The sequence below is a fragment of the Falco biarmicus genome, chromosome 9 (genome assembly GCF_023638135.1).
Source record: "Falco biarmicus isolate bFalBia1 chromosome 9, bFalBia1.pri, whole genome shotgun sequence".
Taxonomy (NCBI): domain Eukaryota; kingdom Metazoa; phylum Chordata; class Aves; order Falconiformes; family Falconidae; genus Falco; species Falco biarmicus.
This window is the reverse complement of record NC_079296.1, coordinates 45,220,835-45,239,580: the sequence shown is the minus strand read 5'-3', so window position 1 is coordinate 45,239,580 and position 18,746 is coordinate 45,220,835. Positions and strand designations below refer to the sequence as shown.

At 38.4% G+C, this 18,746-nt stretch overlaps 2 protein-coding genes across 2 annotated transcripts in view; one reads left to right on the top strand and one right to left on the bottom strand.

Moving 5' to 3' along the window:
* The window catches only part of TSPAN14 (tetraspanin 14), a 41,679-nt gene extending 31,709 nt beyond the window's left edge, over nucleotides 1-9,970 (top strand). Inside the window, exons 6-9 of the mRNA XM_056351576.1 lie at nucleotides 1,903-2,028; nucleotides 3,687-3,731; nucleotides 4,154-4,273; nucleotides 6,112-9,970. Coding sequence (XP_056207551.1) covers nucleotides 1,903-2,028; nucleotides 3,687-3,731; nucleotides 4,154-4,273; nucleotides 6,112-6,183 — 363 coding nt within the window. The 3' untranslated portion in view covers nucleotides 6,184-9,970. The remainder of the gene's footprint in view (nucleotides 1-1,902; nucleotides 2,029-3,686; nucleotides 3,732-4,153; nucleotides 4,274-6,111) is intronic.
* A 1,018-nt stretch (nucleotides 9,971-10,988) lies between these two features.
* Nucleotides 10,989-18,746, bottom strand: part of LOC130154893 (rap1 GTPase-GDP dissociation stimulator 1-like) — a 33,852-nt gene continuing 26,094 nt past the window's right edge. Inside the window, exons 9-13 of the mRNA XM_056351575.1 lie at nucleotides 18,066-18,191; nucleotides 15,238-15,377; nucleotides 14,682-14,808; nucleotides 13,502-13,630; nucleotides 10,989-12,262 (exon numbers count right to left, since the gene is read on the bottom strand). Of these exons, the coding sequence (XP_056207550.1) occupies nucleotides 12,129-12,262; nucleotides 13,502-13,630; nucleotides 14,682-14,808; nucleotides 15,238-15,377; nucleotides 18,066-18,191 (656 nt within the window). The 3' untranslated portion in view covers nucleotides 10,989-12,128. The remainder of the gene's footprint in view (nucleotides 12,263-13,501; nucleotides 13,631-14,681; nucleotides 14,809-15,237; nucleotides 15,378-18,065; nucleotides 18,192-18,746) is intronic.

Below are 18,746 nucleotides of genomic sequence, written 5' to 3'. Positions count from 1 at the left end.
TCATCTGCTAGAAGATCATGTTTAAAAATCACAGCTCAGTTTGATAGCAAAGCGCATTTTAGAGTGATTACTGGTTTGGTCGGCTGTATATTACCAGCAGCTTAACTGTTTTGTTCATTCAGTCTTGTACACATTGATAGGAAAGCATCCTCTAAGCTGCCTGGATGGATTTCAGTGCTGCTTTGCCTTAGCTTTTGGTAAGGTAGGGCTTCTCCTGGCCAAGACCAACACCAGTAATTCTCTCAGTGTTGTCTACTCAGTTGTTGCTCTTTCTATCTAGTTTCAGTATAGTCAGCCAGGCCAATATGCTAAGCTGATTTACAGTTGAACTCCAGTTAAATACTTTTTCAATGAAAGTAAAAGGCTGAGCTTACTAAAAGGAGATCACTAGCCAGGTTAACAAGCTAATAGAACACAAAAAGGAAAAAACCAGAAAAATGTGAGTCAGCCTGTTGTTGATCCGTACCTGAAAGTACTGAGGAAGGAGGGGAAGTATGCAGTGGGGATTAGCAAGGGCGGTTCTGCAAGGGTTGAACAACAAGGTGCAGCAGTGTATTCAAATGCCTCACTGAAGCCTGTCTTTAAAGGAGCTGTGCTCCTTAGGCTGACTTGCTCTGTTCGCAGTGTGTGCCTTAGGACCCGAAGGGCTTTTTGTAGGCAGCTCCTTGCTCTGGCTAATTATATTACTTTCAGGCCTGAAAGTGCATGACCTCATAGTCTCTTCCTTACTAAAATAGATTAGCCTGTTTAGTGCTTGTATGGCCTTTTACTAAGGTTTAGGTGTGTGAGGGAGGAGGGACTAGGAAGGCAAAAATGAACCTCTTTTGCTTTTTCTGGTAAATGAATTAGTGACTTAATATAATTTTTCTTTTCTTGGCATTTTTTTCTGTTCTGACCGTTCTGTTCAGCGCTCTCATCATATTTCCTGTGGGAACTGTGCAAACAGTTCTGCTCTCTGTTTGCATCTGTGTCTGTCCCAACTTGGTAATTTTCTGAATCCATTTACTGACTTCAGGTTTTGGTGGACTTGCAGGCAGTTTAATACAAGGTGCAGTGTATTATACTACTTCCTTTTTTGGAGGTTGGCAGCGGGCATAGGAGAGAGGTTAGAGATATCCCGAAAGGATGGGACTTCATGTACCAGGAAAATCTCTGTGATGGTATAACATTTCAAGAACTCACGTTACAGGGAAAGATTTGCACCCTTAAATACTCAGGCCAGTAGACTGCAAAGCATAACTTAATAAGAAATTAGCTTTTATTATTTCCAGGAATTGAACATTCCTTGAAAGGTTGGGATTTCTCCAACCTGCAATTATGATAATTACCTTATGCTGTTTAGGTCAAGAAACTTATGTGAAATACTTATGCAGCTGACTGACCTTTGCACTAGTGAGACTTCACTAGTTATTTCACTTGGATATGAAAATCTTTTCATTCAGAAGAAAGCAAGTATATTCATAAATGTCTGGATCCAGTTTTTACAAGAAGTAAACAAGAAGAAAACTTGTTGACATGAATATTTAAGGATGGAGTCAAAGAAACATTCTTCGCAGTTGTTCTGGTTTTTTGTTGACTTGGAGATAATGGGGCACAAAGCATTTGTATAAACTGTTTTGTTGCAGCATTTATAGATGTACGTCTAGCAGTTACATCTAAAGTGATAACTTATGATTTCGCTTGTCATGCTGACACATATTTAGAGTAGTATGCCAAATGTATTGCTTTGATTTCATAAAGCTGCAGTGTTGTTTGCTCTTTTTTTTTTTCCCCACTCTGCCATTAATTCTTCACACTCTTAAAGTGAAGGTCATGAATGAATGCCATTCCAGAGATTTAGTTTAATGTATAAATTGTCTCTAACATACCCCCAAATGCCAAGTGTGTGTTTATCTGTTGCAGAACCATTGCTGTGGTGCCCAGGGTCCAGATGACTGGGACTTTAACATATACTTCAACTGCAGCAGTGAAAGCAAAAGTCGTGAGAAGTGTGGCGTTCCTTTTTCCTGTTGTATACCTGATCCTGCTGTAAGTTGTTTCCTGGCTTTGTATTGATGTGATGTTGTTGGAGAGTTATGAAAGGAAGGAATTCCTGAATAAGGTGTGATGACTAGGGCTTTAAAAGGTCTCCTAGGTGATCAAAAATTACTCTTGTACAGACAAACTCTTTTCATGTTTCTGCTTCATCCTTTTTAGAGTCCAGATGTGGTAACCTGTTACACAGCTGAAAATGTATTGTCATCAGGTATTCAAGCTATTTTTGTATGGCTTGAGTCTGCAAGTATTGGTGACTGTTACTTTTTTTTTTATTCCCAATGTATTGTTTACTTGAATTCCTGACCTCTTATTTAGCTTGTAGGGATCTGAGAGTGCTGTCTAAGCTCTGTCCTTGCCCCAGTTAGAATTAATGTTACACCATCTCTCTGCCAGATAAGTAGGAATAACTGCATTTGCTGATGATTTTTTTTTTTTTTTTTTAATCGGCAACTAATAAAGTGCGCATGCAGAAACTCAGTTTGAACCAATTCTGTTTCTGGCAAGATTTAGGTGCTTATTGGTTAGATCTGTTTACTAAACTAGGAATCTGACCCTTTCACTGGAAGCAAAAACGTGGAGGTAGGAACTAACATAAATGCTTTATAGTATTAGTGGGAATAGTTCTAGTTCTAAATGAGTCCAGCAGTCCTTGTGTGGTGCAGATAGCCATTGGCAGGTTGTACTATGGCTTTTGCTTGTCTTGGAAGTGAGCCAAGGAAAAACTTTGACAAGGAATTATTCAGTGTTCGCATTCCCCAGTAATTATTTTCTACTTTAATTTGGAGCAGTACTATTCCACTACAACTTTCTCGTGCTGTATTTAAGGAGACATAAGCACATGTAAATCTTTTAATATGAGATTCTGCTCTTAGTATTTCTATATAACTCACTATGCCTTGTGTATATTATGCTGTAATTGTGCAATACATACGTTTTCATAAGTCTTACACAGAGAAAACAAAAAATGTCTTAAAAGGAATGTCTTTGCATCTTTGGAGATATATACTGTCATTGTGTTGTGTAGGGTTGTGATCTAGAAGGTGTTTATGATCTTCCTACGTGGGATCTGCAACTGGAGTGTTTTGTCTTCAAGTCTAGGTGTATCTTGGCGCTTGGCTTTGCGTGAGCTTCAGCTGTTGACTGAGGGGGCTCAAATGGCTTGCAGCTGTTACTTGTTTTAACTGATTGGGATAGCAAGTTGTATACCGCTTGAAATGATGGAGTTGTAAGGCATGTTTTTGCACAGCAGGTTTAAATAAATCAGCCTGATACCTTTATTGTTACCTCAATGTTTAGGTGTTATGTGAAATAGCTAACATGAAACTGATCTTGGAAATGCAGATGTCTTATCTGTATGCTGCCAGTACAGCTGCTGTGCTTCATGCTAAAAAGTCATTGCTAGTTGAAAGCGAAACGGTAGAAGCAGCTGGGATTTCTGTTGGAGGATGCTTTCCTGGTAGTATACACCTCTGCATTGTAATTACTTTTCTTGTGTTCTGCTAGTGCTTTGCTGAGTATTAGTAAAAAAGCTTCTTAAAGTGGTTGGCTCTGACAGTCTTGATGTGTTAATCTAAAAGAGAAAAATTTCCTGTGAACATAAGTGACTAGAATTCATTTGACTTAAAATAATATCTTTTTTTCCTTTGCAGCAAAAAGTTGTGAATACACAGTGTGGCTATGATGTCAGGAAGAAGGTAAGCTGCTGGGATCTTGCTGTTTGTCATGTTCTATGCCTGCATAGGCAAAACTATAAAAACGGTGGAATTGCTGTCAGCTTAAAACTCTGTGAACCAGTTGGCAGTGCTATATCATACTACGAGTGGAGTGGTAGAGATTTTCCTTTGTTTGAAGTAAACATACTGTGGGAGAGTGGAGAAAACAAGTGATGGAATGGAGAAAGGGAAAGGTGTGTTACAAAAAGGGGTAGGACTTGCATTTCAAATGTTATTAGTTATAATAGTCTAACTCTGAATTGTGTTATCTGCCAATTCTAAAATATTCTATTAGGATTTGCAGGAAGATGCTAACATCCATGTCCAACATTCCCTGGTTTAATCTGGGCATACATTTATTTCTGAAGTTTGGTTAAATTCTTGTTCTTCCTCTCCACATTCAGAGCAAGAGTCAATGGGATGATCAGATTTTTGTCAAAGGATGTATTCTTGCACTTGAAGCTTGGTTACCCCGAAATATCTACATTGTTGCAGGTGTCTTCATAGCTATCTCACTGCTCCAGGTTAGTTGTTTTTGTTATGCTACCCTGAAAAAAGTTTCAAGTTTGCAGATGCAGACCTGCTGAAGTTTAAAGTAGTCATGGGGAGAGGTAGAGTAAATATTTTGACACTGGGATTTTTTTATGTATGAGAATAATATGGTAAAAAAACCCTATAGGGACGTGGGGATTCTAGAGTGAAAATATCTGATATCAACTAATTTAATTCTGTTGAAATTATGTTCCTCAAAGCAATGAAGGCTATTATAAAAATATATCACGATTACAATATATGCACTAATGATGATTGTGATGTATATTGTAATATATTAATATAGCAATATGCCAATATATGATGATGATATAAAATAATGTGATATCATAATATTTCTTACGTTTCAGTATACTGTGAGGGAGGGGAGATCTTCTGGTTATCTAATCCAGTAGATCTGAACTACAGCCTTCTGTCAAAAATGTAAAATGACTAAAATACAGTTCTGTCCTTCATGCTAACATTACCACTCAGCTGGCTGCGTTAACATGTAGCACACTGCTAAAAAAACCCAAAACTCAACAACAAAACAACAAAAAAACCCGAAAACCAAACCACCCAAAACAAACAAAAGAAACCCAAAAACCAAATGCTGAGAATAGAAGAGTAGGGACATTGGTGAACAGGTTGCAAATGTGATATTAGCAGAATCAGATGAAGGAGTTGCTGTGATTTCTTCTAGTACCTTGTTTTGTTGTTGGTACATCAAAAAAAATATAAAGTATACCAGATTACTACTTTTGAGGTGGATCCTGCTTTCATTGTGGCAGTTTACACATGCCTAAGTTTCTTTGCTACAGTACTGCTTCACTTTGGTGGGAAATAAAATTGTAAATGTTCTGTAGAATGTATTTCCCATTTAACTGAAAATAGTTGCACGTAGAGTACTGGCAAAATACTTTTTCCCAGCCATGGCAGTGCTGCCCTCTATTGCTTGGCTTTTGATATTTTATCACCATCTAGTGATGGTGCTTCCACGGCTCCAGAGCTGCTGTCCTGAGAACACCACTTTCTGCTAGGAAGGCACTCAAGATATGAAGTCTAATCTTTTGGCGGCATGTTGACAACAACTTGATTTTGTTGTTGTTCTTGTCCTGAGTCTCTGTGAAGCCACTTTCAGTTGCTTATATTTTCAAATTGGCTCTTTCTTGTGGATTAAACTATTTCATGGTGAGACTGAGAGTTAGACATAACCTGACTCCTTCTAAAACGAATCTTCTGGCTTTTCTGAAGCTTCACCCCAGTCTTTTGTTTTTCCAAGAATGTTTCATGAAATGTGCTGAGTTGTGAATTTATCTTGAACTTGTAAAGGAAGATTCCCCTGAGAACTTGAGTGAACATTGGAATTGCAAACTTAAATGTCTCAGAATAATCTGGAACTTTTTTCACTACTGTTTCTGACAAGAATTTCATTTTAGTACAGGCAGTTGTGCATTATGCATGTATTTAAAAAAAAATGATCAGAAAATTGAGTGGATTATCCAAAGTTGTGGAATGAACGCAAATGCCTGATTTGTAACTTTAGCAATAGGTGTGTTACAAGATTCAGACTTGAAGTGGATTTCTTCCAGCTCTAAGGTACCTAGAAGCTTATTATTTTGAATGCTTCTGAAGTGTTATGTGAAAGCACCTTTTTCTCATGAGTTTTATTTGCTGCAAGATTCTGCTGCCTTTACTGTTTAGTAATAGCCATGCTTTGATGGATGATCCTGGCTATGAAATGATACCTGAATCTACAAACAAACATCTGGCAGACTGGTAGGTTATAAGTGTTTCATCTCACAAATGGTTATTTTTTTTGTCTTTTTAGATTTTTGGGATTTTCCTAGCCAGGACGTTGATTTCTGATATTGAAGCTGTAAAGGCAGGTAATGCCTTCTGAATATAAAAGCAGACACATGTTGCAAAAAAAGTGTATTTTACGGTTATCGGTCGGACACCAAGGTAGAAGAAATGCACAGACCATGAAATAATCCTGTTACTAAAAGTCTTATGTGGATTTTACCCTGCTTATGCTTTTTTGTTGGAAGCTGGTACAGAAGAAAACCAACCCTGTACACACACACCTGCCTACCTTTTTTCTAATGAGACAACTTGATGCACCAGCATTGATCTCTGAGGAAGAAATGGAATTTCCCAAGACATTGGTGGAACAGATTTTAAAGGTTGTTGCAAGGAGATGTGAAACTGCTGTAAATCCTTTCCTTGAAGGATTACTGTGAAGATTGTTCTGTTTTCACTCCCAACTGGCATCAATCTCAATGTAATCTTTTCAGAAGGCATGCTGATTTCTTCATGATCTTGAAATATTTTTAATCTCTACAGTAGAGTCATGCAGTCATTTTTTGGCAAGATATCCAGCAATGTAATTGTCATGATATTGGAAATTGGAGGGAAAAAAAGTCACAAATTATCTGGTTCTCTAATTGGTTTTCAGTTGTACAGAAACAGTGATAGTTCTGTTTGACTGGGAAAAATGTGATGTCTTGGGAGCAGGAACTTGTGCTCAGCATCAGAACTTGAGTAAACAATGCTGTTTGAAAATGGAAGCCTTTTCTCAAGAGGGGAAAAATCTTGACTATCTGTAGCGCTGTGTGTTAGAAATCTCCATTTAAGGCAAGGGGGTGTAAATCTCTGATGCTGTTTCATGTCAAAAAAATGTAAATATTCTTTATTTATAGAAGAAAAAACTCTTTAACGATACTTAGCTTTTTATTGATCAGAAATACCTTTTACAAGTGCTGTCTGCAGAAATTTCAAAATGCAGCTTGTTTCAGTTGGTAGCAAGCATGCTGTGCTAGCTGTTGACGGTTTTGCTTTTCCTCTGGTTTCTCTCAACTGCTGTATTGATCTTCACAAGTCCTAACTGCTAATATCAGGATTGATGAAAAACATTTAAATTAGTCATTGATCCCTATTGAAATCGCCATTTGATGAGGAAATACACATTTAGTGAAAGATTAGTAGTTGCTGAATGTTTAAATCTTCTGTAAAGCTATTGAATCATCAGTTCTGCTTGCATTCAGATACCTGGTTCAAATGCCCGTCACAATGTGGTGAACCAGAATGACTTCTTCACAGTCATCTTCTGCACCAAACTGAACTACTCCTGCTGAAGTGATTATTTTTTTTTAATATTTTTTTTTTATTTTTTATTGGAAGAAATCTAAACTCTCTTTCTTCCTGCCCTCCCTTCTTGGGGATTCAGTAGATGGATCTGTATGTAGTTCAGTAAGAGTTTCAGACTACTTTAAAAGGCTTTGGCATAGTATGTTTAGCTATAAGGTAGAAGTAATAAAAGCGCAGAGTTCTTGGAAGTAGTTGTAGCTGTCAGTTTTACTGTGGGGCATACAACTAACATTGTTTGCTGCTTCCAGTGACACCACTTTCTTCAGGGAGAGCAGGTTAATTTACAGTGCCTAACATAGTGTAAATTTTAGAAAAGTATATATTTTTACTATGATATTTTACTACATGTAGTCTGCCTGAAGGATTTAATACTTCTATTTCCAAAATATATGGCTTTCTTGGGAAGCTAAACTTCTAAATATCTCTCTACTGTCCTTTTTTCTATTATGCATGTATTAATGAATGTTTCACTGGCAAAAGCAAATCAACAGTAAGAATCTTTTTGTCTGTATTGGTTGTCGAGACATCCTTCTGGCTTTTAATCTGAGCAGCACTTCACAGACAATGCTGTACGTCTCATGTGTACTTTAATTCAGCTTTCATAGTCCTTTTTCTGGCCAGTGATTGAGGCACAACAGGAAGGAAAAGGAAGCTTGTCTAAGGATGGCTGATTTCCTTACAGTAGAGAGAGAGCAGTCTGCTGTTACTCATCTGAAAACCTGAAAGTAAAATCGCTAGAAGTGCACTGTGATTATTTTTTCTTTTGTTTTAGCTTGGATATACAACAAGGAAACAATAGCAGTAAATCACTGAGGGGAGATCAAGTGACATTTCTTCTGTAGAGTCTTGAATTTGAGGTTTTTATTACTTATTTGTTGAATCTAATGCATTAGGAGCAGCCAAAAATTTCCTGCTGTTACTGCTACTTTTTAAGCAGTGAAGAAGTGTCCAGCAACCTTTGCTCTAAATTTTGGTGCTTGAAACTTTACAACACCTCATCAACCAACTAAAGTGTAATGGTTTTGTGTAATAATCTGATGTATGTAAAACAGGGGAAGGAAGTTTTTGTAACTTTTTATTTGTAAAACATTGCATTGACAATTGCATCTAGGGAGTACTTTTCCCTTTGCCACTTTCTGACACAGAAAGCTCCTAATACTGGGAAGTAATTTCAGCAGTTGGTGAGAATCATCATGGTGTCAAAGATACCTGTGGAGTTTGTACACTGAAATGAGCTGCTGCTGAGCCAGTGTCATGGATCAGGATTCCAGTGTCTGCAAGTCTTGCCAAGTTGCCTGAAGACAAATGAATACTTGGTTTCTTCTTGAAGTACTGTTTGTATGCAAAACAGAATTTAATTGAAGTGTTGTCTTTCCACAGCTTGTTTGTACTGGCTTTGGCCACGTTGACACCAGCTTTGTATCAATGCTGCAGTTATTTGGAACTGAATTCAAGAGAGCAACTTCAGCCTATTTGAGGATCTTTAAATTCATGGGGTGATTTGTTTTTTGTTTTTGTTTTTGTTTTTTTTTTAACCCCACTGTGGATGAACTGCTCTGTGCTTATTCAGTATCACTTTTAAAACCCTAGGGCTCTATACTGGTTTACTCTTAGATGTCTTGAAGTGCACCCCAACTGGTGGCACACATGGCTGGTATAATTTCAGACTTGGAATGGGAATACTTTCTTACCACGTTCTTGTTAGTTGTATTTAGCACCTTCTCTGTGGACCTGCAATGACTTCATGGCTAAAGATCTAGGCTATGGTTTAAAAGTCTTGTCAGCAGAAGCAGTTGGGTGTGAGCTTGCCTCTAAAACCTCGAAGGAGAAGCAATTCAATGATCTCGCCCAGAGAGGTTTGAAAAATTGTTGATGTCTAGATTTCAGTGGTTGCATTTGGAACAACTCCACAAACACTACAATGGAAACAGGGTTTTTAATGATGTCAAAGATGAGATCAGACATGAATAACTAGACTGAGAGAAGGAAACTTTTCGGTGTGATCACTTTTATTTCTCAGAAATGAGCACAATTTATTTCTGTGAAACAATGTATTTATTTGTCAGTGTGTTTGACAGTGCAACTGCCCTTTTGTTTCTGTTAATATACCTGCATTTGGACACAGTTTCCCTGTATGTGAAGATGAGGGAGGACGATGAATATAAGCACTGAAAAATTTGCCATGACCAAAGGAGCTTTGGTTGCCTCCTGAAGACCTGAATACTTCCTCCAAAGGGGCCTTTAGTTTTGGTGACCCTCATACAGTGCCATGTGGATAGACTTGTACCTCTGGTCCATTCAGGTTGATGTGGCAGTTGGCTTATGTGTAGAATTGCCTTGTTTTTTGTCTCCCCATTGCACCCGTTCCTCTTCCTTCCCCCTAATGCCTGTGGGTTATCATGCAGCTTGAACATTGTGTAGCCAGTGGAAGGGGAAGCTCTGTCTCCTCTTCTGAGATGGCTTTTTTGAGTGACTTTCAGTATTTTTTTTTTTTCTCAAGCCTTAAGTTTGATTGATTAAATAAAATTTAATGTTTTGTATGCCTGGAGTTTGATTTCTAAGATTTCTTGCTTCTAGTCATTAGTATTTCCTTCTGTACAGTTTAGGCTGGCTACTGAGACTGCAGTTTGTGGATAACTACAGAAATGGTAAAGATCTGCCGGTGCTCATGTGTATGTTTTGCCAAAACTAATTCTTGATTATTTTTTTTTCCAGTCTGGGCTGCTGAATAATAGGGTAACACTGGTGCTTTTCTTTCCATTGTTAATGGAAAGCCAAACAAGTGAGGAGTTGCAGAATGGTGTACAGAAGTTATTAAATATGTAGACACCTAAAAAGTTAGCACTGCTGTTTGCACTTTGACAGCTATTATCCACAGTTATTGCTCTTGTGATTTGCGCAGTCTATGCTTTGTCATTTCTGAGCAATGTTCCTGAAATTGCTCTTTAAGAGTGCAGAAGGGAACTTCCAGATTAGAAGATGAGGCTTGCAGAAATAGGCTTGTGTCTGCTTCTTTGGCCATTTTAACATTTCTTCAATGCATTAAAACCTGATTTTAGTTTTGATAAGGTCAGAGAGACATTTAACCAATAGATAATTACTGTATTTGAATAATGCAATATCCAGAATTGGATACTCTAGAATATTAAGACTGGATCATTTCTGCTAACAATGACTTCGCTTGAATGTGGCTATTTGGTGTGTATCTATAGAACTTGTAATAGATCCTGGTCTGTTTCATACTAATGCCTGTTTAGGCACAACCCCAGATCTCATTTTGAAGTTGAGATTGTTGGAAGCTGTGCCGATTTTGACACCCCTATCACTGTGTGCTTTAAACTAGAGAAGATTGCATGTGGTTCATCTCAGGTTTTTTTGTTGTGTGTGTGTGTGTTGGTTGTTTTTTTTTTTTCTTCTCCTACAATGTGGTCAAAGCTTGCTTGGGTGGTTTTATGAAATTCCTCTTTCTCAAGAGTACTCCTCAAGGTGATATTTGGTGGCAAATGTGGTGAGCTAAATGGTGTTAACAAATTTTGCAAGTGGGAAAGCTTTTGCACTTTTGCAGGCATAAGCCAGTTAAACTCAAATTGTTCGAGTACAGGAGGCCTTGTTGACTTTTAAATATTCCCTGCTTTGTAATAATTTTTGAAGGTCAATACTCTCTGTTGTTGTTTTCTCAATAACTTTTACTGCTGGCTCAAAAGAGTAATTGTTACTTAGCTCTTCAGCATCTACCACTACATTTTTACTTTGATCTCCTACCTCTTGGCAGTGGGACTCTGCAACATGCTTGCAATGGCTTCAGGAAGTTCCCATAAGAACACGTTGTGCAATAGATCCCGTTAGCTTTTTTTGTCAGGTGACCATTTTTAAATAAGAAAAGTTTCTGTAGAAATGTTCAGAGGCATTTTTCATACTACAGTTTTTTAATTTTTAAAGTTAAACCTAGGTTTTCTTACTGGAGATAACTTAATGAAATGCCAGCTGCCTCCAAATCTTCACATGTCCGCTTTGTAATTTGTAACTGTCGTTAATTTCTATCTTGTCCAAGCACTGTATGGAGGTTGACTGCAGTTTCTTGTAAACTTTGCTTCTACTGAGTGTCATTCAGCATTACAATAGCTGCAACTTTGAAAAGAACAAGACTGTGACCTCAGATATTTAGGAATATAGCTTGTGACACTAGTAGGTTAAAAACTTGGACGTGAGTTTTAAAATTGGCAGTTGAAGGGGGAATTGGTTTACATTTAGTTTTGTGGCAGTGTGCAGAGATTGGATTGGTGGCAATTAGCCCTTTGCATTGTTTAAGCTACAGCTCTCACTAATCTAAAACCCCATTGTTTCAGGTTGCATAATATAATGTATAAAATGTATTTACACGAGTGGTAATTGCCTGATGCTTCTCATGTGATGTTTAAGACCACTTGCTTGACAGCCCTCATTCCTACTGCCACGTGTTAGTAGCTCAGTGAAGAGCAGCAGTGATACAAGCATCTGTAGGCCAAATAGATGAGCAAATGACTTTTTCTTTTTTTTTTTTTTTTTGTATGTGTAGCTTTAAAAGCAGGAACTGTACCTGGGCTTTCGTAGTGTTGGTTATGTGGCAGCATGACAAATGCAAGGTAGGGTTGTCTAAGCTGGCATTTTATTGCATTTGCAGCAGCAGCAGTGCAGGGTTGCAATGAGGAAGAAGGGAGGTTAGTGGGGTGTCTCTCCTCTCAAAACCTGTAATGTTGTGACAGCTTCCTTGACTACATTTGCATTGCTGTGACTGCAGAGTTGTTCGAGGGTTTCTTTAATCTTGTCCTCTTCTATTTCTTGTCTCAGATCACCTGAATTGGAGATGAAATGGTGACTTTTAGTGATGTGCCATGGCATAGTGACTCCCAATAACTGCTGTAAGATAAGTTTGGAGTGCTTGCTGTTTAAAATGAACTGCTTTAATTTAAACAAATTTCTCTCAATAGATACCCTTTCAGCCATTGAAAGTCTTGAACCAGTTAAGATGTTGTTTTCTCCTGTTTGACTTCCAAGAAGTGACTGAACAGAGGAAAAGTACTTTGGTGAAAATATAATATAGGACAAGTTCCAGCATTCTTTTGCCTGTAGGCTTTCTGTTAGCCTTTCATATTAATAAGACACAACTCCTAATGTTAGTCTATAAAGTACTATGTATATGGACCTCTGGAAGAAGTCTTAAATCACATTAATTGTGTCAATACTCTGTGGTAGCACTGAAGGATGCAAATGCTTATTCCTATTCCAATATCTGAATGGCTACAGGGAAAAAATAGAGTACTACAAAATCCAGCTTGTCTGCCAATATAAGGTAGCTCCAGGATTTGAAAAGCAGCTCCCTGTGTGGCAGATCCTTGCTTGAGCACAATCATTATTTTCAACTTATATGATATATATATTAAGATGTGAGAAAATGGCATGAGGTCTTTGGACTCCTGGTTTCAGGGTGTTTTTTTCAGTTAGTGCCACATATCCAGGATGAGTCTGATCTTGCTTGAAGCATTTTAAGTCTGCCCTAACCATGGAGTGAGAATCTGAAAGCATATCCTTCATACGTTTTACTAAAAGTTGCTGTGCAAAGACAGCATTGCTAAACCCGCTGTTTTATCTCGGCTTCTAGTTTACTTACAGCATAGGGAGAACAAATGCATGCCTGCCTGTGGAAGATAACACAGACTCATTATTTCTTTGAACACAAAAATACTGGGGTACATACAGGACCTGGGACTGCCAGACACTTGTGCATGGTGAATTTGGACAAAGATGCCTTTATTCCAAGGCTCTAATTCTGCTGTTTCATGACTTGATTATGCCACTGACTCACTGGAATAAAGCCTTTCTTTTTTTATTCAGCTGATGGTTTAATCAACTTTCCAAAAACAAAGAAGCTACTTGACTGGGATTTTTGGTGATCAATAAAGAATGAACCTCTTGAATATCTTTTACTACTCACTGACTGTAACATCACAAGCAGCACATTTTGGTAACAGAAAACACTTGTCTTTGCCACAAACTCCCATCTTTTCATCACAGACAACTTAAAATTATGTTACCTGAATTAAGAAGACTGCACAAAAGACCCATTGAATTATATTTCACCTCAGGACTTGTATTATCATCTTGTAGAAGTTTGTGTAAGCTTTGAACTAACTGTGATTCTTTAAAAGATTCTTCAAGGGTTTCTGAAAAATAAGTAAACAAATACATGAGCTGTTACCTGAGAAGAAGCTAGAAAGTGAACATGCTTGCTTTTTTTTAAATAAAATCCCTGACTGGCCTTATTTCAAATTGGCTTTACGCTGATGTCTTGTGCATCTGTTTTCTGTACTGGAGAATTACTGTATTTTCTGTAGTGTTTCTTTGCTGGCCTCATTCTGGAAGACAGAACATGTATACTATAGACTGTATAAAATAACCTCATCGTAGATAAAACTTTGTGATGATCAGTGCTGGAAGAGTTGGTTCACATTAGTTACCCAACTGAGTTTGAGAGCTTTATTGGTGGACCAAGCAGTGAAATGGGTGCTTTACTGTCTTGCTTTGTTGGTACAAGAAATTGCAAGTTGATAGTTCTTTTCAATTTATCTCTTGATGTATGTAGATTTGTGGTGAAAATCTTTATTGTAATAAATTGAGACCCATTTTCAAACGTGATCAGTCATACATGGGAAAAAAAAAAAAACCCTGGGAAAAAATTATACTCAATCTCTGAAAATAAGCCCAGTAAAAGTAGCTAGAACCTTCAGTTTTTCACTTTTTTCATTTGCAGCTTCTTATAAGGCCCTTTTATCTGTGTTTCTGCTTTGTCTCTTGCATTCAATTATCTGTCTTCTGAAGATTATTTCCTCCACTTTTAGGCTTCACTGACTATTCAAGTCCAGAGTTTATCCTTAATTTTGTGTTCATTTAGACTTTTTCATCTCTTTCTCTAGTCTTTCATCTTTACTTCTGTGCTTTGTGTGTGTAGGTTTCTAGCATCGTACCATGCAACTTAAGGTTGTCCCTGTCCAGACAGCTTGATCATTTGACTCTACCCTAAATCTTCAGGCAATTCTTGAAGCCTGTTGCTTTTGTGATCTTCTGGATGGCTGACCTTTATTTCATGCTGAAGAGCTAAATCTAGACAAGAAATACGCTTTATCTTCCATGTTATGTAGAATTAACAGCATGACAGAGTTTCTTTGTAACTGAAGATCTTGCATAGCTCTAATACTTTTAGCAGAAAAAAAATACCTAAATCGATTGCAGATGCTATTGCCAAGGCATTCAGAGCCTCATTCTGCATGGCAGCGTGTTTACTTGTTGTCATGGAAACCAGATGCTTCACTCCTTGCGCCTCCTGGATGGCTCTGACCACTTCCTGTTAAAGCAAAGGTAAAATATCACAGACGGAAATCTTTACAAATAAAATAGAATGAAGAGAGAAATGAGATTATACTCTTCAGCCTTTGAAGAGATGGAAAATTATTTGCCTGGTGCAATGCAAATTGATGATATTTGGAGACTAGAGATAACATTGCTTTTGGCGTTGATCATTCATGTCTGCTTAGAGGTGGTCTGTTTTGGAATATCAATACTTACAATTATGAATGTGCATATCTATAAGAAAAATATGTGTTTTGTCTTGGTATTGAGGCAGACTAGGGGAGGTTTTACTGTGAACTTTCATGTTTTTAACAATAAAGCTGTGTGTGCTGTTTAACACTGCACACCTAGCTGTATCAACAAGCTTTAAAAAGATTTGAGAAAGATAGAAAGTAGAAACATATCAGACCAATAGTAGTCATACTTGGGATCTGTTGTGATGCATGATGGATGCCAGCAGCCGATTTGCTTCTCCATGAATGCCGGTGTGGTCGTTGGCATCGCACCACTGCACAAGTCTGTTGAGCAGCATGGGGTCTTGGCCCAAGATTTCAGCTGCGTCGGCTGAGGAGAAAAGCATCATCAGGAGACATTCAAAATTAGACCTTGCAATGTTTCTGTCAAAGAATTGTGAGTATAGAACTCGGTATGCTTTAAAAGCTGTAACTACAGTGTTGGGCTTTTAAGGGATCTTAGAGATCTTAACCTGAGGAATGCTAGTTGTGTTAGGTCTATCAGAAGACCGACCTTTGCTCTTTACCTCCAAGAGCTGCCCTATCTAAGAGGCTGCTGGAGCAGGGCTTGAAATGAACAGCTTCATATCTTTGAAAGCAGATATTCTGTTGCTATACTGAAGTCTTCATGACGAGTGTCCCTTTCCTGTTTGGTTTCTTGCATTTGCTCTTTGAGCCCTGCACAAATGTAATCATGGGCTCCTCGGAGCCTGTTCTGGTTGAGTGCTCTTGGTAGTGGTAATAATTACTGTTGGTAGCAGGTGGGAAGCTAAGTCTTGGTACAGAATTGCAGCATGTCTGTAATTGCATGTCTCAAGAATGTGTGGTGAACTGTGTATTGGGCATCATCAAAATTTCCCAGTGTTTGGAGGAGCCTTATAATTAGGACTCCTGAAACACAAGGGAATGCAATCTTAAAACTTGCTAGAAGTATTAATCTGTGGCTGACATCTGGAAAAACCCTCACTAGATTTAACTTTTTCTAAGAAGTGGAACTCTAGTGATATGGTTTAAATCTTGTTGCTGTTAAGGGAGACTACTCCCCAAAATCTTAAAAGTTCAACAGCAGAAGGGATTTAAGTCGTGCTCTTTAAATATTGCATCAGTCTCACACATGGTTCTGTGTGAATCTTATTGCAGTTTAATAATGCATCTTTAAAGTGCTGTGGATCAAAAGTGACTAACTGTTGGAAAGTGATTTCCTAAGCCAAAGAAAAATGCAGTTAAGGGTGCTGAAGGCTGACATACTCTATTTTAACCAAATATGTTAAGCAAGGGTTCAGTCCGGAGAAAATCCTGGTAGACACTGCTTCAGTGATTTCAGTTAGTTGATTCTGTTCAGTACTTAAGACTGAAATTCTACATCTTGATTCAACTGGAATTTTCTTCTAAGTGAGGAGTACTAGGAGAAAGATAAGAAAGTAGTAATGTGCAAAACTTAATGTGCCTTTTTGTAGGAACTGAGTGTTCGCCCATTTGGCTTTGAGCACAAAAGAGCTGGTTTTGTAAACTGCCAAAGTGCTGGTTCGATGTGTTCTGTTTGATCGTGAACTGAGGATATAAATGCACAGCACTTCCAGTTAGGCAACAGATGTAGCAACTGAGAGGCAAGAGTAGTCACCAGACAGATGCTAACTTTGGGTGTAGAAATACCCTGTTTGCAAAATTACACTGTGGCTGCAAGAATTAATTCAAATTTAGGGGTCTCATGTAGTTATTTGTAATTAAGGGGTTTTCTTGTTGACTTAATTTTGGTCATATTGAGTCCTGTCCCATGTCCGCCCCCTACCTCTTGGTGCTGGAGGACCAGAGCAGATGAGCATGAAATGTGCATTGGGTGCTCCAAAGGAGGAAAGGTGTGGTAGAGGCCTTCATGGGAAGTGTACATTCCCTGAGAAGGGCTATAAAGGGTCTGTGAGCTTTTCCCAATCTTTCTGCTTTTCCAATCTCTTTAAATAGTTCCAGGCCTGAAAGAAAGTAACCGGGGAGATCCCTGCTTTTGGAAGCAAATTCAGAAAGGGAAAAATGTGGGGGGAAAGTCTGCGTGGTTTTAAGATACTGGGAAGTTTTGTGTCTCAGAGCTTTGCTGAAGCAAAGACTTGAGGAAGAACCACCATTAACACATGGAACGGAAGGGATAGTTTTAGCTGATAGGGGCATCACCCTGGTCCTGTTTGTAGCTTAGTTGAACATCTTTGTTTTGAGTTGAGTTACTTGTTGTCGCAGAATCACCTGCATATTACCTCCTTTTGTTTCTGGGTCAGATGTTACATAGATGTTACATGTTAGTCTGAGGAGATTACGGTAATCCAGTTAAATACAGTAAGCTGGAACTTGTAAGAGGGTGGTGAGTGGAACCTCAGCCTGAGGCTTGTTCAGCAAAAGCACCCTGAAGCAGTCTGATAGGGACTTCCTGATGTCTACCAGCAATAGAGCTCTTTGAGATAAAATCTAATTAGTTATTCTTAACAGGAACAGGAGGACCTTTTAATTTACAAAACACCAGATTTGAATGAACTGTGTGCATGATCTGAAAGTCCTTTGCCCGTTGAAGTGCACAAATTCTTTTGCTCAGAAGCAAAACAGTGGATTTTCTCCTGCCTCTCTCCATCCCAGCTCCCTGTGATTGTTTCATATTCTCCTTTTTTTTTTTTTTTTTTTTCCTGTTGATTTGCTTTCCTGTGACTTGGCACTGCAAAGCCTCAGCCTGACTCTTTTTCCATCAAACTCATGCCTTGCTGGTGTATCTCTGGTAGAAAACACTTTTGGTTTAGGCCTTTGCCGTTTTTCACTGGCTACTGCAGACTCTTCCATTTAGTTTGTTTCTCATCTGTCTGTGAGGGTGCCTGGGTCAGTATGGAAGGCTTGCAGCCCCTAGCAATCATCTCTGTTGGAACCTCTCCAGGCTGAATGGAATTAGGTTAGCGGGACACTTAGCCTGTAATCTCCTTCACATCCGTTGTATTGCAGGAGGAGGGGAGCATGTAGTTGACATCATGAAACATTGGCAATTCCTTACCTTGACCATCTGCTAACATCCGTAGTGTCCCAAGAAGTTTAAGCTGCACAGGAGGCACCTCTGATCTTAGAAGTACCTGAATCCGTTCTGCCACACCTTCCTCTAGCACTTGAACCTTGTTAACAACTAGAAAATGGAAAAAAGAATGTGAATGTGAAGCTCAGTGACTACACATGTGAAAAATGTAGATAGGACATAACTGTTGTTCAGAATTTTATGCTCTGTTATGCTCTTAGCAAAAGGTCTAACATGTTAGAGAAATTGGAAATGAAGTTAGGACTACCAAACTGTTTAGGCTCCTTCTGAGCTAAAAACTTCCTAGGAATTGCTGTTACTATACTCTGGTTACTTTTGATCTCAGCTATGCCCTGAACGAAGTACTTAAGAGGATAAGCACAGCATTGTTTCTCTTTGTTTTTCTAGTTGTAATAGATTATCCATCTACTCACCCACTCACATGAGCAAGGCTTTCCTGTGCTTGCTCATTTTAACTGAACTAGGTGGCAGAAGTCATTTACATAACTATTTCCTGAGAATGAATTTTGGTTTCATATTTGAGCTTACTGATCCCCTGTTGTTCACGCCTTTGTTTCTGTACTTCCCTCTCCTAATTCTTGCATCTTTCCTCCAGTTGTTAATGCAGTAATCCCTGGTGATAATCAGAAGCTTGTCTGGAAAGAA